The sequence below is a fragment of the Neopsephotus bourkii genome, unplaced genomic scaffold (assembly GCF_033783945.1).
Source record: "Neopsephotus bourkii isolate Nb327-2 ecotype Australia unplaced genomic scaffold, CSIRO-AGI_Nbou_v1 NB_257, whole genome shotgun sequence".
Classification (NCBI taxonomy): Eukaryota; Metazoa; Chordata; class Aves; order Psittaciformes; family Psittacidae; genus Neopsephotus; species Neopsephotus bourkii.
Genome location: NW_026900766.1, coordinates 403,084 through 428,536, shown reverse-complemented (window position 1 = coordinate 428,536; position 25,453 = coordinate 403,084). Strand labels below are relative to the sequence as shown.

Sequence of the window (25,453 nt, the reverse complement as noted above, 5' to 3'; positions counted from 1 at the left end):
TTTAAGCACATGGCAATAAAAAGGGTGCTAGATAGGCAAAAATATCTTTGTCTTTATAAACTGGAAAATTAGGATATCATTCACTGTGCACAGGTTGGTCATCTTTTTCCATGACACACTGAATTTGCACCTTATTGCTTTTTTTATTTCAGAGGGAAATGGTGCTGAACTGGAAAAAGAAATGGATGAGTCACGTAGAGGGAGGAAAGGACACTAAAGTCAAAGGAGACCACACAATAATAATGTGAGACAAATCTGGAAAATAATTTAATGAAAGAAAAAACATATAATCCAAATAACATTTTTTAAATCAGTAAAATGTACTGAGATGTGTTTTCAGAAGATTGTCTCTGATAATCAAAGCCTAAACCAGGCTATTGCAGGAGTGAATTACCCTGGAAAAAAATGGGACATCTGCTCATCTCCTACTGTATAAATAAACCACAGACTGAAACATAAACTGCTACTCCAGTCCCATGCATAAAGAAATTAAAATTAACAGATCATCCATTTGAATTTGCTGCCTCCATGGGCCTGCCTCTTGTCAAGAATAACATAAAAATACTTCATCCACGTTACGGGTCTCTTAAAAGCCGATCTTTAATCTGTATGTTATTAGCAATATGATGATCAACACAGGCATACAGGAAATTAAAAAAGTCAAATATTTGCATATATTTGTATAAATAACAAACTGTAACATACACTTCTATAAGAAATCTGGTTTCATAAAGGTGAATAAGCTTGCCAAGCAGACTGGGAGGAGGAATTCAAATGGAAAGAAGTGAGAAGGACCTAGGAAATTTTAAAGAGCACTTGGCAGATGGTTTAAGAATCCAAATCCCACAACTGAAAAAGACCAAATAGGTTATAAGGAGCTAATCTCATTTAGAAGGAAAGTCAATTCTCTGTGGCTTACATTTATAATAGAGAAAGGAAAAACAGACTGCAGAGATCATAAATCAGAAGTGAAGAAATTAGAAAAAAAGTGATGGAAGTAAAAAGGGCAAAAGGAAAATCTGTAGTCGTCAGACATGAGGCCAAAAAGGTTTCTGAAAGTATATTGAGGACATAAAGAATCTGCTCCAAATAGAAATGAATTACTTGCTAGCAGTGATGTAAACAGGACTGTTCAACACAGATTTCTGTTCTGTACCTGGGGCAAAGCCAGTTGATTTAGTCACATCTAAGTTTACGACGATGGAGAAGTACCACTCTACCAATAGCTGAGGTTATTAAATAACATCATCTAAATATTTTTGTATCAGACCAACATTTAACTATTAGGAAAGAGATAGCCATAAACTCTCCTGATTATTAATGCTGATTTTTAATAGGTCTCATCACCAGAGGAAGGTGCATCAAGCTACAGGCTAGATAACGCCATGCTGAGATTTAAAAGAATAAAACAATAAAATCTGTCATCCTAATATTAGTGCCAGGGAAAATACTGGCATGACTGATACAGGAGTCCAGAAAGTATTAAAGAATGATAATGTAATTTTGTTTCATGTGGTTTATCTAAAATGGATCTTGCCAAAGTTAACTTGATTTTATTAATTTGTCTGATAAAACATAGCAAATCAGAATGTCTTTGTCTTGTGTTATTGAAAAGTTATGATCAGGTGATTACAAAAGTCTTTTGTAGCCTTTTCTTATTGACAAAAACTGCAAGGAAATGTCATAACCCTCCTTTACTTTAAGCAGGCATTTTATTATAGTATTGTTGCTGGATTCCTGGTTACCTTAAACTCTTCTGCTCCAGAAGAGATTAGTCTAATTTGAGCAACTTTAAGAGAAATAATATTTTGGTTTTGACTGAATAAAAACAACATAAAAAAAAAAACACACCCCCCCCAAAAAACCAAAAATAAAAAAAAACAACAAACAAACAAACAAAATTAACCCAAACCAACTCAAGATTATTTTCATGTATAGCCATTATACACTATTAGGAAAAAAAATCAATATTTTATTTCCTTGAGATTTTTAACAAGGCTCTGCTTATAGCTGCCTTCAATAACCTTCATGCATGTACTATTTTTCACTATTTGGCCGGATTATGCCCTTTCATCTGAAGTGCAGTGAGTGGTACCTATGATCAACACTATATTTATCTCAAGTTCGTATTAAAATTACTCTTTTTAGTGGTGAACTTGTTCTCTGGCACAGCACTTCAAAGTCACTGTGTAATGGTCTGCTGGTTCAGTTTTCCTTTATGTAAAGCTATAGACATAGCACAATAGTTTGTAATAGGTTTATCATTTATGCCTTATTGCTCCCTTAGAACTACCATAGTTATCAAGTATGAACTGATTGCACCACATTATGTATCAAACTTAGGCTTAATTCAGATGTCTCACATCCTTCCTCTTGTTTCAATGGGCTTAAAAAGTTAGATGTAGTTATTAAACATATATCTGTTAGCACTAATTCAGCCTCCTCCCTGTTCTTTTCAGAAGTCACTCCATTTTCTGCCTTCATTTCTTTTTTTTGTAAAATAATAGTAGAGATACCTTTTTCATAAGAAGTCTGTCTATGCGAAGCGCTCTCTATTATTATTATATCTACTATTATTTTTCTTACTCTGAAAGTCTAATGACCACATTGGAGAAAGTTTGATGCCAGACTTTGAACTCACCTGTTGAATTCTTGGATAATTCAGACTCTGGGGTTTTTTTTTCCTTAAAATTTAGGTGCTTTTGTATTCCACTCACTACAGTTAAAACAAAGAAAAACAAAGTGGTGCCACAAGTTTCTAAAAGATGTAGAAAAGGCTTAAATATTTTTTAAATAAGATTACGAGAAGTACTGAAAATTTGGAAAGGAGCCAGTTTTGCACAGGGTTTGTAATACCAGTTTCTTCCCTTTAAGCTTTTTAAATTAAGAGGAAAAAGAAATAAAATGTATGAGATTTTGGTTTTTTTCCTCTGGCGAAGAAATAGAGCCAAACAGCCCAATGAGCAAGGTAATATATGGATATGCAGTGAAAATATAGTCCCTGACCCAAATTTCTTATCATTCAAATGTTTTGCTTTTCCTAGGCAAGTTACTCTGTATTCCAAATTGGCACTAGGTATGTCTAATGACATTTTACAGTGTACAGCAAGCTTGCTGGAGCATATGGCAATAAGTTCATTGGAACTGATATAAACATGGATGGTCAGGTGGAGCATATGCTGGATCCACGAATAGCCTTCATACGAGACACAGTGTTTGTTCTGTCCTCTCTTATATGGAAATGGCCCCCATGAAACCCATCTGTTTTAACTTCAGGGATTATAATGAGCACAAATAGATGTACTTGCATCCAGCAATTGATGAAATCAGTTTAATTAGCAGGAATACTTGCAGAACTGGTTGAAAAGTAAGAAGCTCCCACAGAAAAGACACAGGTAAGCACTAGTAGGTTATGAGGCTTTCTGGCATGAAGACCCATTGCAGTAGATCAGACTATCTTTCTATACAGCCTTAGAGGAATTTCAATGAAAACGTGTAAATAAGCCCTCCAAAGAGCTACCTGTACTTTATTCTTCTGGTTGAATCTGTAATCAACACCTCATTCACTGATGGATTCTCTAAGGCATGTCTGAAAACTGACTTCTGCCTTCTCCTGCTATCATCTCATTCCCTAACCCAGTCATACCAGCATATTTTCTTTCTGTCTTCCCATTCAGTCCCACTTAGAATATTGAATCTGTTAAGATTGACTATAATATAAGCTGCTGCAAAAAATTATTACTATCACACACTTGAAAGTGATCTCTAGCTATTTATATATGAATGAAATTAAAATTTATCAGCTACTTTTTGAGCTTCCTATCTCATGCTTAAATCCTTTATATAACAGCCTTTCCGAATTACTTTTAGGATTTTATTTACCATAGTAAAAATGAATTCCTTCCCTGTTGTTTCCTCCCTTTCACTTAGAGAGCTAATGCCATAAGCTTTCAACATGAAGTCTAATTACGTTTTCTAGTAACTATCATTCTCATTTGATGGTTTGCAGTATGAATCAGTTTTGAAAATAATGTACTTGGTTCCAATGTTAGGGTTACAGACAAGAGAATGATTACTGAAATTTATATTCCTTTTTTTCCTCATTTAACCCTTCTGTGGTGAATTTGTTTAGAACTTAATTAAGGAGCTTTTCAGCAAAGTGGAAATCAATCTGTAAAGCCACTCGGGCACTCAAACACTCACATTATTTCATGGACTTAAACTCAGAGAAGGCTCTCTAAATATGACAGGAGACATATACCCAAGAAAGCAGAGATGTCTACTACATTTTTGCCTGGGGCTGCAATGCATTACAGAATGATGGATATTTTGGAGGATGAATTGTGAATGAAATTCTGGAATAAAAAATCTAAATGTAATTGGAAAAAAATCATTTAATTCATACTAGCCTGCCATTTTCTAACTTAATGCATAGAAAATTAGCATTTTTCCCCAAGCTTCTGTCTATTTACATTGATGCAGTTACTCCTGTCTATTTACATTGATGAAGTTACACTACTGTGAATAAGAATATTTGTTTTTCAGTGTTCTTGCAGCAACAGTTCTTTACCCTAGCATCTGATGTAGTTAAGAACCTCTGTTAGATCTATAGAGAGAAGTCTATAGCTGGCATGAGATGTTATCCTCAATGCATTCCAGCTCACTGTGCTACTTTCCCAGCAGACATCAGAGAGGTTGAAGTTCCCTAGCAGGAGAAGAGCCTGCAAGCACGCTGCCTCCTGTACCTGGAGTAAGAAGGCTTCATCAGCAGTCTCCCCTTGATCGGATGACCACAAGTTTCCTTTGGTTGCTTTGGTCTCTAATTCTTACCCATATGCTTTCAACCTTCTTGGCGGCTATTCTTCAGAGACAGCTCTTCTTACTCTCTCAGTCTCTTGATACAGAGGGCAACTTCACCTTTCCTTCCTCATCCATCCCTTTTGAACAGCCTGTAGCCATTGATAGCTGTACTCCAGTCTTAGGATTTATCCCATCAAGTTTCAGTAATGACAACTAGGTCTTAGCTTTCTAGCAGCATGGCAACTTCCAGCTCCTCTTTGTTGCCCGTGCTGTGTGCAATAGTGTAGAGCTACTTCAGCTGCTAGCTATGTTATTTTCTTAAAAAACCATGCCCTTAATAATTAAGATAGATAGCCACTTTTAATACCCTCTGTACACAATGAAAAGAAGGAGGTACATTTACATCTCACTTTACCTCTCTTGTTTTATACAGATGCTATAAGAAGAGGTGATTAGTTCTCTAAAAGTGCTTATTTCTTTCTGGTGACTGTAAAGAAAACCTAAGCAACTACTATAAGCATCTAAATTTGATCATAAGGATAACAATCCAAAGAAATGTTCACCTGCAGAGCGAGAAATAGAAATCAGGATCTTAAGTCTGAAGAGAAAGTAATCTCAGTACTGCAAATGCAGACAGCAGTGAGTATGCTAGAGGTTATCATAGGTCAGTGAAAAGAAAATATTGGCCAAAATAAAATAATAAATGAAAGAAACCCACCAAAAACAAACAAGCCAAACAAAAAAAAAAAAAAAAAAAGAATGGGCACAAATCGCTAAAGTACAAGTATTTGACCACTGATATCTAGCAAACGTAGGTAGTGAAGATGCAGCTCTATTAATTCATTTGGATCTCCTAGTGATTCATACCAGAGTTCAGGAGAATAGAATACATTCAGCAGTTTTTGAGTGGGTCTTATACAGAGAAGCCGGCATGAGTCAGACCTGGTTGTATAAGTAAATCTTTCCATGCAGTGAATATTTAAATTTTTTTTTAATAGTCTTTTAATATTCTATGTGGGTGTTTCTAAAAACGAGATGGGTTACTTTTAGATATGGCAATGTCCACATGTACATGTGCACAGAAATCAGATAAAGAACGGAACACGAGTCAAAGAAATAGAATATAACTCCATGGCAGTTATATTTGTAGCAGGTGAAGGGCAGAACACAAGATTTCTATTAAATAAATAATAATTTATTACACATGCCTGTATTTAGATGCCCAGTTAAGTACCTAATTACATGAAAAATCCAATTGCCATGTTAAGCAATATTAATTTCCAGGCACACCTCCTGAGCTTAGGGTTGTCATTCAGGTACCTGCTCAGTTGCATGCTGTTGTGCACCACCTGCAGAAAATATGTGTGTGCCTGTCAGGAGTCTGGCACAGGTTATTAGTGAAGAAAACCATGGCTTTGCAGGTTCAGCAGTCAGTCCTATGGTCTATCCAACATAGCTGACAAATTTCATTACAATTCCTAACTGGAGCTCTGGCAGGGAAGCTTTTTCTGTTCTGATGAGGTGACGTGCAGGGAGAGCCGTTTCTCTGCTCAGACTGCAGATGCTTTTGATTTCTTGGACCTCATCTCCAGTTGATGAGTCCTCCGCTATGCTTTCCTACTTTTTTCTTTATTCTTTTCTCTACTACCTTGACACATGCTGTATGCCATTAGAGAGCAAAAAATACTGCTAGAACTTCTATTCCTAGTGTCGGTCCATTTGCTTTGTTGATTATCATCCTAACTGTCAAAGAAGTGAAATGGCATTATTTTGCAGTACCTACACTCCATAGTACTAGCTTTCACACTGCTCTTTGTTTCCTTGACAGTTAGAAACTGTTTCTGTTTTTCCTCATGAGTGCTTTATGTACAATACTGAACAGCTCACAGTGACAGCTAAAACATAGCAAGCGGCAGTAAAGGACATTTCTCAAATGTGTTTCTTTGCCCTTTCTTCACATTGAAGATGTTAATAAGACTCAAGACTACCTATGTTTTTCTATGGAGGATAGGATCTTTAGTGCTTGAATACCTCTACGCTCTTGTAAATATTATTTAAGTGACAGAAAGCGAGGGTTCATTCTGGGAAGTTTATTTGATTTCATTTACAGCTTTGGCCTGAATGTATTATTTTAAAAGCTCCTTGCTTAGACCAAAAAGTGACATTTTCTTACATATTCATCCATTTTACTGTAAACTGCAGGGAATGAGGTTGAGGGAATGGAGCACTACATGACAGGCCTTGAAAGGGGCAAGTCAACAGAGAGGGAGGGCATGTAAGGGGCAGGAAAATGGGATAAGACTAAAGTTGTAGTGGATCAACCACTTCTTTTGAAGGAACCAAACCCTAAGAGCTTTAAAGAGAACTTTGTCTGTTCTGAATGCACCAGAGCTTCGTTCTGGCTTGTAAACCTGAATTCCCAAACACCACTGCACTGGAGGGATGGTAAAGGGAGGAAGGCATTTCTGCCACGGAGCATGGAAGCATTGACCTGAACAGAGAAGTTGTAGGGTTGGACATGATCTACTAACTCCCAGAGATTGCAGTGAACATAAAGGCAAGGTTAACCCCACTTTTTTTTTTTTTTTTTTTGCAGAGGATGTTTTTGACACTTTTTGATTTGTGTCATCTTCTCCTTCACTTTTCCATATATAATCAGCAGTGCAAACCCAGGTAATACAAAAGTGTAATAAAGGCAAAGAATTTTGCTTCCTTCAACAGGAACTACCTGATTTCTAGACATTATTCTAGGAGGTAAAAAGATATTGTGAAAATAACCATGAAAGAGTTTCCTGATCAAATGTTTCAGAGAGTAGTTTTCTCCTTCGGGGAAAAAAAAAATAATAAATCTTGAAAAGCTACAAAACCTACATAGAAGCACACAAACATCCATGCATACATGTGCAAGTATAGAGACCTATAAAATATATTACAAATGTGAGCTCAGCTTTATGCCAGTATAATGCCTATAGATTTAATTCCAACTGATTGTGTTAAATACGAAAATTTTGACTACATTAAATGGAGTCTAATTTTGTATATGTATTTGTACACAACAAAGATTTGTGTATTCATAAGAGACTGAACAGCTATCATTCATCATATGTATCAGCTCAATAACAACGGCCCAATCATGTTGTTTTGTTAGGCAAAAATAACATTTTCAATCTCTTCTTAGGATGATAGCATTTTAAGTATATTTTACTCTCCATTTACGTACTAACTTCACCAAAAGCAAATATATTGAGTAAGAGGAAATGCATCTGCTGTGCACATATTTAATCCCCTCTTTTTATTCTTTCCACACAGAGGCTGAAAGATTTAAAACAAAGGGAATTTGCTCGAAATGTGGCTTCAAAGTCATGGAAAGATGAGAAGAAACAGGAAAAAGCACTCAAACGGCTCCACCAGCTTGCAGAGTTACGGAAGCAGTCAGAATGGCAAGTATTTTTATTTACATTCCCAGTCCCAGAAGAAATTTCCATATTTTTACTTCCGCACTGTGTAATGTATGGAGATTGTGTATACTGTAACCTGTTTTCAGCTGTCCTCAACTCCAAATGTTCCTGCTCTGTAAACCATAAAATTGAAAGCCCTGAATTACTTACTTGCTGTTTGAAGGTTTGTGTTTTTCTCTCCTGTAGCTAGTTATTCTCCTCTCTTCTGAACTGAGTGAAGATGTTTTTATAATATCACTATTTTACCTTGCTCAACTGACCTGAATAGATTAGTATAGCTGTTTTCTCATTTGATAGCAAGAGAACAGGAGAGGAAAAACACCTTTTTTGAGCATCTGTATTTAGTTTGTGAATAATTTTCACTACTTTTAGTATACTGATATTATTCTCACATTATCTCTGTAGAGTAATGGAAGTATCATCATATGAATAAAAACCAAGTAATTAACTGAGTTAAGTTTATCCAATATTGTTTGCTCTATTGATAAATATCTAGATACAGTACCAAGTTTGCACTAACAAACCTGTACATTTGAAAAATCTCCTTGGTTTAATGATGCTGAATGCTTCACTAGAATAGATTGCCACTATACCAATTATTTAGGTTAATCTATGACTGTAATGAGTTAAGTAGATAATTAAACTGGCATCCTTTGAAATTCATATCAAGCTTTCTGTACCCTGGAAATAATAACATTCAGAGTTTATTATACATTCATTTTAGCCTATGTAATTGCATTTGAGTAATCTACTGAAATATAACACTTTAGTGCTAATGTGTCACTTTAATGGTTACAACTCCATTTTCATATAAATTCACTGAAAGAAATGTAACTGCCTGTGGGAAAATGCCTTTATGCCCACACACTTGAAGATGTAGTCTCGGCTAGACCAATAAGGTCAGTGATAATAGGAAATCCAGAGTGAGATGGGGAGGAAAAAACAGGTTTGCTTTTAGAAAGAGCCAGGAGTCCAAATTCTTTACAAAGTGCCTGGAAAGACAGTTCTTGCTATTTCCCTTCGTAATGACTAATATGTTCAGAGGTGGCTGAAAACCATGATTTTAGTGGAAGGGTAGCATTCCCAGTTGCTGGGAAAAGAAAGAAATTCAGCCTTTCTAAGCAAAAGTCTACACTTACATACACAGTTGTGATTATCCCCAAGTACTGTGTCTCAAGTTCCAACAGTTTCTTAAAAAAGGTTAATAATTGGACAACAAAACTATTGTTAATCTCATGCACAGAAAAACTGAAGATGCAGCTTTGTTTTCCTGTTCCAAGGAAACTTTGAAAATGATATTTTTTCAAAGAGCCTTCTCAAAGAGATAATTTCTTCTTATGTAGAAATAGGGTTGAATTTTTATCTCCTGAAGCAAAACATGTGGCAAATCCAAATATACTCTCAGAAATGTATATATATTCTCATACTCCAAGTTGACCCTGCTCTAGGGAGCCTTTATGTTGTTCCTACTGCTGAAGATCAATGCATTTTTACAGCATTTTAAAACACTCTAGCCTATTTATAGATAGCTGTTATGCAGACGCTGGCTGTCATAATTTACTTACATCTAATTAAACTATTTTCTAATTTTTAATTAAATTCTTTACTGAAGGTGGTTCCAAATTTTTTTCATGGAAGTGTACAGTAGAACTGAATTTATAGCAAATGAATATAATTGGTCTAATGAAATGCATGTTTAAAATATTACTTGGAATAACATTTGTATGGTAGCTGTATGTATCTTACCTCTAATTTAAAATGGCAGCAGTCATTCCAATCTCAGTTCAGTATCTATTGCAAGAAATCAGTGGTTTACTATGTTTGTTAAGGCCTTCTCAGGTCGATTAAAAAAAGAAAAACTACAAGAAAACAAATGCACAGATTTAAAATCTGAGACTCTGGGGAAGAGGAAAACTGTAATTGGTGGAAGTAGAATACAGAAAGAGAAAATACGGCAAAGTAAGTTAAATAATGATTGATAATGAGAGCACTGAAGTTGTCATTAATATTGATGGAAATCCACCAATGTCCTTTTTCCACCAATGTTTGGTAACAGTTTTAGCGTACTATATCTTTGAATATTTCACAAAAACATTTATTTTGGAATAACATAAAGATAAAATAAGTATCTACTCTTTAAAAAATCATACATACCCCACCTCCCAAGCAAGACGGATGTTTAACTGTTTGACTCTGCAGATGCTCCAGGTAGAAAAGTCTCATTTTGATCAAAGCCTGATTTCCTTTGCAGCGGCCTCTCAGAAAACCAAGACTTACACAAGCTTCTCCTTGATATAAATTCACAGTGAAGACAATATTTTTTATTCTGCAAAACATGGGCATAACTCTGAAAAAGATTCTGCAGGTGCTGACTTCAAATCATATGATTTCCAGTATGAAAAAACTGTGTTGTCCATATAAAAGCCCAAGCTTGTGCCTAGACTGCACATTTACCCTTTAGAAACTTTAGAAACATAGTTTTCCCCTGAAACAGTGCAAACAACCCACTTCTTTACTAGACAGGTAATAGCAAATGTGAGTTCTGTCTTAACTTGGTTAATTAATACAGCTTTATTTATTATTTATTTACTCTCTTACAGCGTCACTGGGAGTGGATCTTTGCTTAAAGCCCCCCGATTAGTAATGGAAAAGCAACAATCACCAGATAGCATTTTCCTGTGCAAGGGCAGCAAGTTCACAACCAGTACTCAAAGAATGGCCATGAGTGAGGGACATGGTTTCTCCAGCAGTGTAATAGAGAAACAGCAGCTTGTCATAAGCAGGCACCAGTCCCCTACTGAAAGACAGCATGCATTTGGGAACCGGGTCCCTCAACTGTTCCCAGACAGCACCAACACTTCTCAAAGGGCAGGAGTGTCCTTCTCATTCTCTAAAAAAGTCCCTTTGAAGCTCGAGTCCTCAGCATCAGTCTTCAGTGAGAACTCTGAAGAAGGAAATGATTGTAGTGAATCCCTCAACCATAAAACAAAGCAAGCTCTTGAGAGCTGCCTTTCAGGCACATTTTCAGAGGAGGATGTGAAAGCAAGCTTGGATATAGGGTCACCTATTACACAAGACCAAATGGATTTGGATAACAGTACATCAAGTCATGTAGCTGCAAAACTTAAAATGTTAAAGGAAAATGATGAAAATAGTGATAGAGAATTAGAAGAAAAGGTCAGTGCTCACTCTTCATTTTCCAAAAGTAAAATACAGCTTTCAAATTTGGAGTTTTCTGGTTCACTTAGAGAGGCAGAGAAAGAAAGCAAATGGAATGAGTCTGAGCAATTGTTAGAAACTTTCATTTCACCTTCATGCCAAGCTAGCAATTTTTGTACACAGCCAAACACCTACAAGCACAGCAATGCCCACCTACCTGACCAGTTACCTGAGCTCCCACAACAGCCAGCACCTGAGCTGGCATGCACAAGCAACATTAATGACTGTCCTGGAGTGATAAAAAGAGAAAGATCTTTAGAAAGGTCAGAAACCACAAATGGGAATATGGAAATGTTTCCAGAGGAGACCATGGCTACAGAGGTTAAGCCTCAAGCATTGCCTTTCCTCCGTGTAGTGAGCAAAGATGGCTCTACTTCTCTGCAGTGGCCCACAGAATTACTTTTGTTTACAAAAACTGAGCCTTGTATTTCATATGGCTGTAATCCATTGTATTTTGATTTCAGACTCTCTTTAAATCACAGAGATGGTAAACAGCATGAAATAAACAAAGCAAGCTGTGAAGAGCACTCTATAAATAAGACTGCAGATGAAAATGAAGCCTCAGGTTTAATAAAACACACGCAAATGTCAAATGAACAAGATAATCAGTTGTTGAAACCAAAGAAGATGAAAGGTTCCCTAAACTTAAGAAAGGCCAAGCAAAAAGCTGAGTCAGACATAGGGAAAGAAACGGATGAAAATGGTCAAAAACGCATTGCAGATTATTTGAACGAAAATGTACCCAAAGTGCCTGCTTACCTTGATGTCTCACAAAAGGAGTATGTGACAGAAAAATGTCCTCATACAACACCACTGAGGAGACCTTTAAAGCATCATTTTCATTGCTGTGAAAGAAAAAAACAGAACATTAGAAATGAAAGCATTTCTTTTTCTGCTTTTATGTCTAGGATTAAAAAGTCTAAAGCTGCAAAACATCATTTAATTTATTCTGAAGCAAAATGTGAAAGCCAAAATGACTGCAGATCCATCCAAGATGTGGCCAGCTGTAGCAGTGACATAAGTGACAGTGGAAAAGACTCTAGTGGAAGTTTCCTTAGTTATAAATCCAGTTCAAACAGCAGGTATTCAGAAATTGAAGGATGTGAAGGTTATACAAGATGCTGGAGATTCCTATCTCCTCCAAAGTCCTCCTCCGACAAACATTCCAGCTATACTGACACTTCAGTTACCAGTACGAGTAGCTGCGTGAGCTACAGGAGTCCCGTATCAAGCAATCACAACAGAAATAATTCACTTTTTTGTTGCAAAGGAAAAAGCAAGACAGCTGAAAGGCACAAATGTAAACACAGAAAGCACAAGTGTATTTTCACTTCTGATGATACAGACAAGGATTATCTTTGTTGTAGTAGAAGTCACAGGACTAGAAACTGTGCACAGAGGGGTACAATTAAGCATCAAAAATGTTCAAGACGTAAAGTTTTACAACACAGAGACAGATCTAAACACAGCATATGTAGACACAGGCATTTTGGCAAAGTGCATAGTAGAAGTAGAAGCTACCATAACTCCAAAAGTTGTTCCACCAGAGATTCCAGAAGCAGTGAAAGATCATCTAGTAGCAGAATATTAAGAGGCAGCAGTTCAGGATCCTTCCCTAAAGAGACTGACAACTGTGACAACAAAACAAAAGAGGGTACAGAAGGAGGTTCTAACACTGAACTTGGAAAAGCTGAAACTTCACATTACGAATCTCTGAATGAGAATAGTCAGTCAAAAAACTTTGCTGCCTGCTCTTCTGAAATCCTGGCAAAAGACATATGTGGAAAAAGAAAGTCACTGACGGCCAAGTTGCTTTTGGAAAGAGTGCAGTCCAAAAAAACCCAGGAACAAATGCATGACTCAGAAAGATTTTCAAACACTTGTGGGGTAGAATTAAAGGATCACTCACAAAGTCACTTTGCTCTTCAGTTTTCATCATCAGTAGATGACATTGCAATGTTACCTTTGCCAGAGAAACTGCTAAGCATAGGTGAAAATGTCATGGGGCATAATGAAATCTGTTCGTTGGAAACCAGTGTGAAGAAAAACAATTTTGAAGGGTCAGAGATAACTAATGTTGCTCTTTCAACAGGCACTGATTATGATCATTGTCTTTTTAAAGACATCATTCAAATAGGAACAGGCTATAAGAGCTCAAGCATAAAAAGGAACACAGCAATAAAGGAACAATCCAATCTCTTCATTAGTGAAGCGCAACCCTTTATACAAAGCTGTGACCCAGTACCAAATGATTTCCCTGGTGCTTTTTCCTCTAATAGATACTCTGTTGTTGCTAATTCAACAGAGACCAAAGAACTACGTGATGTAAACATGGACTCGAATGAGGCAGAAGGTGGTTCAGACTCTCATTGTGACAATGCTATGCAGAAGTATGATGACACAGTAAATGACCTTGAAGTGTACAGTAAATCCATCTCCCCTCCTTTAATGCAGCAGCCTATCACCTTTTCACCAGAGGAAGTTGACAAATACAGGTTACTGCAGCTGCAAGCCCAGCAGCATATGCAGAAACAGCTTCTAGCAAAACACCTGAAAGTTTTGCCTGCCCCAGGACCAGCTGCCTTCTCTGCAACACCAGCAGTTCCTGCCCTCCCTGTTCAACAGCAAGCCACTGTCACCACCATCCACCACACACTGCTGCAACGCTTTGCTGTCTCAGCATCTATGCATCCCCACAGTGGCCATCTCTCTCTGGCACACCTTCATCCACTCTCTCAGGCACATTTCACTCCCATATCACTTTCCCCGCTAGCACCAGCCCTCATTCCCGCCCACCCTGCTTTGCTGACAGGACACCCATCATTGCACTTGGTCTCCACAACGCCCCTCCACCCTTCCCCACTGACCTTTCCAACACTGTCACACACTGCATATATCCCAGCCTTATTTACACCACATCTGAATGCAACCACACCTGTTATACATCCAAATCCCTTAGTCCAGCCATTATGCCAAGGGCAAGAGCCCCATCACTATTCGTGCTCTAGCCAGACCCAACTGTTACCTACAATAAAAGAAGTTTTCAGCATTTCTAGCTATTTAAACTAGCCCAACTGATGATAGTTATGATCACAACATGGCTCCAAACCCAAAATAAAATGAATTCTTCAGTGTTCAATCACATTAGAGGGAAAATGTGTTGTTTTGCTGAGAGCACAATGACAAATATTTTGAAGTCCACATTCTGGCTGACAGCATATGAATGTTGATTTTGTTCTTGTATCACTGAGAAAAAGCTGGTTTAAAGCCTTTTATGATAGGAGGACAGGGTCCAGCTAGTGTCGTTCTACAGAAGGTTTGGAGAGAGGTGTGAAGTCTGTGACTTTCAGTAGGAATGGGACTGCAGCACCCAGACACAACAGGACCAAGACTATCAACACCAACGAGTGATTTAAAGTAGCTCAGTTTAAGGTAGGATAATCTTGACTTACCTCAAATGTTTGCTTTTCTGAGTGTGTATACGCAAGTGCATAGTACCTGGTGTAGTTAAGGTATTTCAGTCTGAGCAAAAGAGGTGTCTGGGACCACAAGTCCCCGGTTCTGTCTCCTAGGCCCAAAACAACAGGGAGCCTCTGAATGAGGGGTGCCTTGTTAACACTGGAAGAAGAGGGTCACAACAGTATCTCAAAGATACTTTAATGATTTTATCCCTGGGATATGTTGCTTGCACCGTGTAAAGGGACTGTAGTCTGGCCACAGGTACACAACAGAAAAGTTCCCTTAGTGCAGGGCACTCTGCTGGCACAAGCAGGCAGCTACTTTTCTCACTGAGCAAAGCATCCAAGAAGGCAAGGGAAAGGAGGGGATGAAGCCAAGTTTTTTAGCACTGCATGGCTGTGGCTGTAGCATAGGGTATATCATGGGTAGGCTGCAGCAGCCCAGAGCGGCCAAGCAGCTAGGGCTGGTTTTGAACTTCAGACATCCTTGGCCAAGCCTGCAACACTTCTTTTGTACCAAACAGAGCTCTGATGTGTGGAAGAGTCTTGCCAAAAAAATGTGTAAATATGTTTCATCCCTTTCACAAACAACATAATCAATTGGCTGGTCCTATAAAATCATGTTGATATTCATAAAAATGCAGAAGAAAATTCTGAGCAGAAACTGGCTCTTAAGGTCAAGTCTCATAGAAAACCATGTCACAGTTCTCAGCATTTCAATGTATTTTGAATCTAAACAAATATGTCAAGGTAATCGCATGGCTTCCTAAACCCTTATCATACAAACTGAAGTTCTGATTCTGCAGTGTTTGAATGCATGTAGCCAACCTTCAGGGCAATGCGTGTTTGAAAGTGCTAGTAATAACTGTGTATTCGGAAATAGGTCAGGGCTTCAGCATCTCTTTGAATGGCACATTTTGACTATTTTTATAATGTTTCTAACTCAACATGGGATATTTAGCATGAAATTAAGTTTATAATTGTGGTTAGACTGCAGGCATGCTTTTCAATATAATTGGACAATGAAGTGTCTGACAGACAGTACCTGTTTGTTTGGATTAGAAACATTTGAAATCATTCCATTTGCAATAATGTAGTGCACAATTAATAATGTATCTTTCAGAATTGAAATAAAATACATTAAAAAACTTTTGGAGGATTTTATTCCATTATATTTGGCTATGCAAAGAAACAGAAAATCTAACTGCAGCCAAGTTGAGTATTAAAAATGCAACTTAGGACCAGTTTTCTAACTTAGTTTTAATCAAATTAGATTGATCCATGGCAATAAAACTGAATCGTTTTAATTTCTAAAAGCAGCTGCTTCAGCAGAAACTGGTATTGTGCCAGACTTCTCAAGAGGCTTTAGAAGTTGTGACTGCTTGTTTTGTGTTTGGAAAGTTAATGTCTCTTTGAATACTTAACATTTTAGGCATCAAATGAAAGCTGTTAGGAAAAGAATTTGGAGACTGAGCAGAAGCAAAACATTTTTGTATTAAAAAAACCTGATGAAACCAGCACCATCAAATATCTCTTGGTTGGATTCCCAGCCAATTTATTACTTTTGCTAATAAAATGTATTCATGCCATTTTGGAGTGACTTACCTTTATTTTTCTAATATAATTATTACCTTCTTATATAATTATATAAATAAATTTATCATTTAAATTGTAGGGAACTTCTTTAATTGAAATTATTACTTCAGGACAATAACTTTTTGTAAAAAAGGAATTTTCTTTGGGAAAGATGTTAAATATTTACACAGCTTTAAAACTCTTCCTTTCATTTTTGGCTGAAGATCTTCCCCAAATTAGATCTGCATTTACATCTTTCTATATTTCTGAAACTTTATTTTCTGAGAATCAGACATATTTCACTGAATATGACTTAACACCTTTGAAAATTAGTACTTGCTTGCTCAGATAGAGTTCACTCACTCAGTGAACCACTTGGAAACATTAGTTATAAATCTGTAGAAACACTCTGAATTGGACATTTTAAAGGAGCAGGTCAACCTGTCCCCTAGAAGAGGCTAAGCTGCACAGCCATCAACACCAGTTCAGGGCTAATACCAGCCTAAAAGATATGTTCCCAGCCCTACAAACTTTTAAATCCCAGCCCAGTTCCAACCCTATTCAAGAAAAAAAAACTAATAAAAGCTGTTCTTCTTGTATGTATTAGTTCATTTGAATCCTACATAAATAACAATGAGATAAAAAGGTGGAACAGAAGAAATGACAGTCTGATCTCATCTTTAATGTATACACACACATTTTCTATCCCTGCTTATTACAGGCAATCCCTATAGCAAGAAACCTGACCAACTGAAACTTGACAATATCCTACTATACCGATATTTTATGGATTATATTTATATATGTTTCCCTTAATGTATGCACAACACAACGGGATTCAAGGAAGGAACCAAATTGTAGGTTGTCCATTCATCATGTATAATGCCAACAAGGATGATCTGGTAAGGCAACTGAATATACAATAAAATTAAATTTAATTCTTGGAACAATGGAAATTAGGATTCTAAGAACTATTAATGTAAAAAAAATATGGATTAAGAAGGAACAGAAACAGCACAATAGCAAGACAGCAGTCATTGACAGCCAACAAAAAGGATGTCCAATATTATCCTGAGTACACAAGAAGGATTTTCATAGAGAAATGTAGTGAAGTTATCAGCACAGCTGAAATGATGTATTTGCTCTAATTGCTGCCATATTTGTTTTTCATCAGTACTTCAAATATGCATTATTATTTTTACTAAAAGCATAACTGAGCCTGATGTGTGGAGCCGTGCTACAATTTTGATTTTATTTAGACAAATTTTTTAAAGAGTTACAGTATCCCGGTGGCAGTGATATATACACACCAAGTTAATAACGTATTTTACCTTGATTGTATATTCTTGATACATAATCCAAAAAACACATCACCCACACTGTAAAATTACAATAATAAAAGTTTCCTGAGTTATACAATAATAATTTTTTATTTTCTTTTTAACTGAGGCATTTCTGGAATACATTTAACATATATATTTGTTGTGCATATTTGCATAAAAATACCATTTGACCAGATTGATTTAAAAAGTGTTAAGTTTATATTTTAAACTGGATAATACTCTGGCTAGTATAATATGTAAACTAGTAATTTTGTTTTGTATTCTCTGTATAAAGTGTTTTATATTATACAGTAGCTAAGTGAATTGCACTATTGTACATGCAACACGGCTTTTTTTTTAGGTTATTCAAGGAATTCCTGGGAATGTAGCTTATTGCAATATTTTCTTTTTTCAATAAAAAGGGTTACTGGTATAAAAAGTGTCAGTCATGTATTTTTAACGCAAAGCATACCAAAAGGCATTAACATAATAAAATGCAGAATGATGCAGAGATATTCTGTATTTTAATCTGCAGAACTGAGATGCATTTAATTCATCCCTGTGGCTATAATCCTGAAATTTCTTAGAATGTTTCCTAAAGATTTTAGTATGTGTTAAAAAGTGGGTTGTTAAAATGGAACTGAAAATAAATATTCCTTAAAAAAATTATACTATCTATGTGTTTTTTGCAAGTACTTTGAATGTATCAACATCCTCCTGGATATTTTTGTGCACTAGTCAGTTCAGAATTATATTTATAACTCACTTGTCATGTTCCCCGAATAATGTCTCTGAGCTACAATTCCTAATATTTGTGTAGAATGTCCTTTGGTAAAGAAGCTAGCAGTAAGATTCACAAATGTATTATTTGTTCAGTTTTTAACTTTTCTGTAGCACTTACCTTAGTCATTATAAGCTTCTCTTCATCCCGTGTTTTCCCTTTCACTTTGTAATTTTCCAGTTTGTTTATTGTATCCTTTGCTGTCTTTCATTTATATTGTAAGCTTTCTGACACTAGGCTTTGGGCAGGTACTCAGCTTTGGAGGTTCCAGGCAGTACCAGCTGCTCTACTAATAGTAACTATAAAGCTAGTTATAAGCATCAGTAGACAGTTTCAGAAGTTTCATGTGTCTGGATAAGCACAAAGACTGAAGAAATGTAAAAACAAGTGTCTGCATGGGTGCATGTAATAGATAAAACCCTGTATTTTGAGGTGTGATGTGACTGCGGTCATACTCTTTTGGGTCTATCTTCATAACTGAAAATACCCTGGCCAGTCTCTAGAACCAAATTAATCTACCCCTCAGTGATATCTCATGACTCAGGCATTTTATAAAATCTTGAAATCACAGCAAATCAACAGAGACATAAATTACACTGTGTATCTAATTCCATTCAATTGTGTTTCTTCATCAAGTTGCTTCATAATAAAAACAAAATTCAGAATTGGACAGACTTAAATAAAAAGTGTGGTGTGTCTGAAGGAAATTCCCTGAGAATTAATAGCAATATTATTAACTCTTAACTACAGTGGCTTTCCAATTTTGATCAGATGTCACCTGTTTGCAGTTGAAAAACCGATGTGATACTGTTTCAACTAGGATGTCATATGTGAAGATATGAAATTGTCCACATCTCCCTATTCCTGGTAAAGCCAGCTTCTAATTACCCTTTCTTAAATCTTGAATCCTGGATATGTTTAATAGTTGTGCCTAAGTTGATTGATTTATTTTTATTTTTTTACTTTTTTGCTATACCACAATTTATCTGTTCAGGCCAAACCTACATTTAGGACTGTTACTTCACTGAGAATGAAAAACAAATGTTTTACCGGCCTTGAAATGTCTCTTATCACCAGATGGAGAGACTTTTGGAATACACCATTGTGATATGCTTGAATGTTTCTCTGTCCCAGCGCTGAAGGGAATTAACTCATTAACATTTCGAGTCATGGAAATACTCTGTCTTCAGAACCATCAAGCCTCAAGTCAACACTTTGCATGTCTATAAAGCAGGCAGCACTTTTAAAATACATTTTATTATACTTCTATAAACACATTATTTTTTTAATAAAAAAAAAGAAGAAGGAAATAGCCAATTGCAGAAATTATAGACCAAAATAAATCTACAGTTACAGTAATGGCTATTTATTCTAAACACCTACTGCCTAACTGCGACCAATCTGTTCTGTGAATGTGCTTAAAAGTGCTCCTGGCTGAGATGTCAAACAGTAGATACATGATTGTCTTAAAAAGAAGACTCAGCCCAAACTCATTTTTTATGACCTAGCTATAAACCCCTCATAATAAAGATAAGGTTGAAAAGCTTGATAGACTTCCACCAAGCAGTGTAAGCAGTTCTGCTGCCTCTACTTAAGTGCACATCTAGAATTTATATTTCACACAAAAATCAATATTTCATTGTTACAAAGCAATAAACTTTTTAGACCAAATAAATTTGTCATTTTCAAATCAATAAATTAAATGTGTTTATCAATTTTATATATGAAAGTTTTCTGTGCTGTGTATGTCTGCAAATCAGAAACATTAATACATAAATCATTGTGAATGGAATGAACCAATTAGTCTCAGACAGCTAGAATCCAACTATTTCTATATAAAGCAATATGTTCTGTATTGAATTGTTGAATTATAATTTGTTTTCTTCTTTCTTGCAATTAATTTATGGGCTGTTTTCTGCTGACCCTAGCGAGAAACCATATTGAATTTAAGAGCTAGTTATGTGTGTGTGTGTGTGTGTTGGGTGTGTCTTCTTAAGGATACACAATTGCATCTAATAGAAACTTATACCCTTGACATAGAATTCTGCATGTAAATCATGTCTTGAGGAAAGATGTACAGGTAGGAAATATCTTTAATCAATTGTTGCATATCTTCCGGTTGAAATGCTGCAGAGTTCCTGAAACAGTCTTTTTTTCCCCCAGTCCCTCATACTTAACAAGGTGTAAGTTGCTGAGGAAATGCTTCTCCGTTATCTGTCCACATTGTTATGAAGTGGAAAGTCCTACCTTCATCAGAGCAGGTGAAAACACTAGAAATGCATGCTCCTGCTTATGCCCAGATTTCTCTGAAAAGATTCCAGTCTTCTTGAGAGTACACTCTGGTTTTGTATGAGTTTGCTTTCTCCAGAGGCTGGAGCACCTGCAGGTTTGAAAGTGGAGGAGATGGCAACTACTCTCTTCTACTTAAATGCTGATCCTATTAACTTAGGTTCCATATAAAGGCAGCCAGATCCAGGGACAGATATCCAAATTTGAAGAACATAGCATATTAAGAGAAGAGTTAACTCCACATGGTATTTAAGCTGCTACTTATCAACTGGGACAAATTTCCTGCTCACACAGGTCTGGATTTTTTCTGTCTTATCTGCAGCATGCAACCTATACCTTAAGTACACAGGAGAGTTTTCAGGACTATATTTCTCTTTCCCTAAGATGCTTGAGAAACTGTTAATAAAACACTGACAATTAAATAAGATGATCCTTGGTGTACTTTTTAGTTTACTAGTAATTTCTTGAAAGGTCTCTGTGACTTAAATAACTTAATGCTGTTATTAATATAATCTCTAATTACAGTACTGGTATCTACTGCTGGCATATTATAGGTTTAATCCTTAGCAACAAGCTTTCCCCCAGAAGTCTCCCTCTCTTGGTTCTGTGACTGTTTTTTCAAAGGCTAAATCTCCTGGTTTTATTTTTCTTAAATAACTTGTTAGATAAGCAGTTCTTATATGATTTTTATTGGAAATAATATGGGTCAGGTTCACATATAATAAAGAATCTTATTGTGGGTTATGACCAGTGCTTATGAGTTGAAAATAATTTTGTCTTTCATCTCAGTATTGCCAGCCCCCACTAGCTTTTCACAAGAGAGATTCTCAGATGAGGAAGGCTGGTGAGGGTGCTGAAGTGGAACAGCAAGAGGAAGCAAATGGGCACAAAGGGCTGCTTGTAAATGACAAAAGTAAATGACAGGGCATGGCAAAGTCTGAAGAGCAATGTCAGATTTGTGACACCTGGAAAAAAGGGTATTTTAATTCCAGAGGGTGCAGAGAACACCAGGGAAAGCTTAGACACATGACTGCTAAAGCTAGAGAGATCTGCAAACTTAAATAAAACCTCAGATGAGCAGCTGTAATTACTGATGACAATAAAATTAAGAAAAAAATTCCTAGTGGGATTTTTCACTCATGATAGGCTATAAATTTTGCAAAAATAATTATTTTTTTTTCCACATCTTCTCCCAGTCAATTGTTAAGACAAACAGGGTCATATAGTGATGAAAAATACTGAATAACTGTACAAGTGTTTCAAAAAGGATACAGAGATACACAGATATTTCAGTCAGTCCTTACACTGCTTGATGTGATCTGCTCATTCCCAGATTGGGGACATCTGAAACTGAAGGTTATGGAGTAGTTTTGAGCAAGTGTAAGCAAACAGCATGAAACACTTCAGTCTGATGCAGTTGGTTCATTTGGATTTACAAACAGGGGAAATGAGTCACAGTTCCATTTGAATCTCAGGAAACTTGTATGCTTGGTGATATGTAATCCAAATGATGAATTTAAAATCTGTTAAGTAGAAAAAATGTTAATGTTTAGAGCATTAGCATTTTTTCTAGAGAGTTAACAGCAACATTTTTTTCTAGGAAATAAGCAGGAAATGAAAAAATGCAAATAATAATTTAGGAAAATAATGTTAATTATATTTGATGATCTATTTAATTCATCAGTGTCCCAAGAAATTGTGGCATCTTTCAAAAGAGATCTTTGCCTCATTCTTCCTGATGGAGTTAACCTAAGGCAGAAGAATGCCTTTGCAGGAGCACTGTTATGAGGGATGAATTATCAGATTCCCTGTAGAAGAATATTTGGGGTAGCTGAGGCAGCAGTTTCACAGGACAAGTTCCTCTCCATTGGTGGACCAGATACCCATGGAGGATGATAAGGAAAATACATTGCAGAGCATCAGTAAACAGTCTCCTATCTAACGTGCTAGATATGTTCTTCATACAATTACTAGAAAGAACACTGTTGAAATCTATATATGCCTGCTGATAAGGCATTTCAAGGCACTGTGCACTTTTTATGGCTCAGAATCAGCACATGTATCTGGGAGAAGGGAAGGGGGGCACACCCAAACCAAGCCAAGCTACTACGAATTTAAATTTGAAAGTGTCTCCTTAATAAAAAACGAGCTAGAAATTCTCAGCATGTCTTGGTACTACAAATATATATTAATGCTAACCTGAAACTCCTTCTAGAATTGTAAATTATATAAACACTTTAATCATGCTGTAAAATTCCTGTCACCTGTGCAGTAGAACTCCTTTCCCTCTGCACGACTGGACCACCATGATGATGGCAAACCTTGTAAAATGAACACTGAGAACCATATGATATTTTCCCTTGTTGCTAATTCAATAAATACTTAGGTTAAAAATGTTCTGATGCTAAGGTCACTCATCTGCAGTTGGAAGCAGAGAAATAATTATTGATAAGGGTGTATTTTCACAGCACAGCAGAGAGATTTAGCCACTGAATTCCCATTATAAGCAATACATTTGAAAGGTTTTGTGACCTTTAGTTAGAATACATAGGTTAACTTGTAACTTAAGGTCATTTTAAAGATTTTTCAAGGATTTCTCAAAAAAACTGTCTTTAGATACTCCTAGTGGATAGAGACACGATCAGCATGATCAGACTGGTTCAGACTGAGAAAGCTTCCTTGGCAGCCTGGAAAACTTAAAGTGCTGCATGAAAATCATATCACAGTCCTGTCTGTCATCTCCTGTTAGAAAAACATTTCAACTTTTCCCTAGAATTTCTTTGGCCTTCACAAATCCAGGAATAAATTCACCATGTAACACTCCTGCTGAACAGTTTTGATGTCTAAGCCTTCAGTACTTGTGGAGAAATTTAACAGTGAGTCAAATGCTGGTTTGACTTTATGTTCTGATTATGTACCACTGACTTCTCATAAGCTTGCTCAGCAAGACTGGTGGGCTCCAGAAGCTCAGTGATACATGGATACCTGTGCCACTGTGCACAGTATTTGTGTCTGCTTCCCTCTGTCTTCATAATTCAGTGCTTAGAGTTTTCCAGACCAGAAGCCAAGGCACACTTTTGCCTCCCCTGTGTGATAGGTACACCCCAGTACTCACATGGCACATCTTGTTAGTAGACCTGTTAATGAATGCTCTCTGGGTTATGGAAATGACACAAGATCAACCCGTTATTATATACAGCACACAAAAATCCTCCCATCTAAATGGCACTGCATAAAATGTAGATGTCTACTCCTTCCTGTATTCCCTGTATACTGAAGAGCCTTTACAGTGGGCTCATCCCACTTTCCTTGCGATCATCAAGAATCACTCTTGCTAGGTGCTTACCTCTCCCAGCTGAGCTTAGGATGTGCCTACGTGTCAGCTTGAGCTACATTTTAGAGTTCAAAATAGATCAGCAGTGTAAGATATGTATCGCTATGTTTTGGGCATCTGGAAATTTTTGAAACTCAAAACTGGAATCACTACAGCTAAGCCAATTCATCATGCTACTCCTGCTTAAGGAGCAGAATAAGAAAGGAAGATGGAAATCACAACAGACCTTTACTTTCAGCTATTTATAAAGATTTGCCTATTAAATGCCTTCCCTGACTGAAGTCAAAAGAAGGCTGACATTTCAAATACGGGTAGGTTTAGTTCTAGTGCTTTACAAGAGTTGGCTAGAATTATTCACCAAAATATTTTGTGAATAATATACTATTTCAAGTATACATTTAAGCAGCTCATGACCAAATTATGAAATGAAAAAAGCTAAATTTAAATAGGTTAGTTGCTTCATGTTACTTGCTCTGCTCAAATGATAATTCAATTAAGTCCTTACATGTGTTTGTACAAAGTACCAGATTAATTTCTTGCTTTTAATTTTTGCATTTTTCTTCTTTCTCCCCATGCAGACAGAGATACTTTTCTCATCATCAAATTGGTTGACTTTCAGTGATAGTTTGCTATTAGCTGGTATTAAGGGCTCAGTCATTAGTATTGTGTACGTCACATAAATATTTGGTAGTGTCTGGTTTTTATCAACTTCAGTTGCTAGAAATGAATGAAAGATGTAGCAATGGAACATTCTAAAATGTTTTGTTAAAAAAATATATGGAACTATCCTTCCTGCAAGTCCAAAAAAAATCCGTAGTAACAAGAGCGGATAAAATGATAATCACAGAAAGAAAATTATAGGCCTAAAAAAAGAGGGGATCTTCAAAGACTCTTCTAGTAAGATGCAATTACTACAGAAAACAATATTATTCAGATTATGGTCTTTATTCTCTGACAAACCATTATAACAACTGCTACAAACCCTGAGCAAAGGACACGCCAGAGTATGATAGTCATAAGTAGACCTAATATGATGATACATCATGGTCTTCTTCCATGAATCATCAAAGCACAAGAAATCTATGGTCCAAACAACACTGCACTGGATATTTTTCAAATCACGTTGGTCAACTTTGTACTCTTCCTGATGTAGTTCAGACACCAGAGAATAATGGGAAATAAAAACCTACAATGATGTATCATAGCCTCCCCTGGGG

At 36.4% G+C, this 25,453-nt stretch overlaps 1 protein-coding gene across 1 annotated transcript in view; it reads left to right on the top strand.

The window, feature by feature from the left end:
- ZNF804B (zinc finger protein 804B) overlaps positions 1 to 16,690 on the top strand; it is a 226,343-nt gene extending 209,653 nt beyond the window's left edge. The window contains exons 3-4 of the mRNA XM_061346065.1: positions 8,110 to 8,240; positions 10,859 to 16,690. Coding sequence (XP_061202049.1) covers positions 8,110 to 8,240; positions 10,859 to 14,546 — 3,819 coding nt within the window. The 3' untranslated portion in view covers positions 14,547 to 16,690. The remainder of the gene's footprint in view (positions 1 to 8,109; positions 8,241 to 10,858) is intronic.
- The last annotated feature ends 8,763 nt before the right edge of the window (positions 16,691 to 25,453 follow it).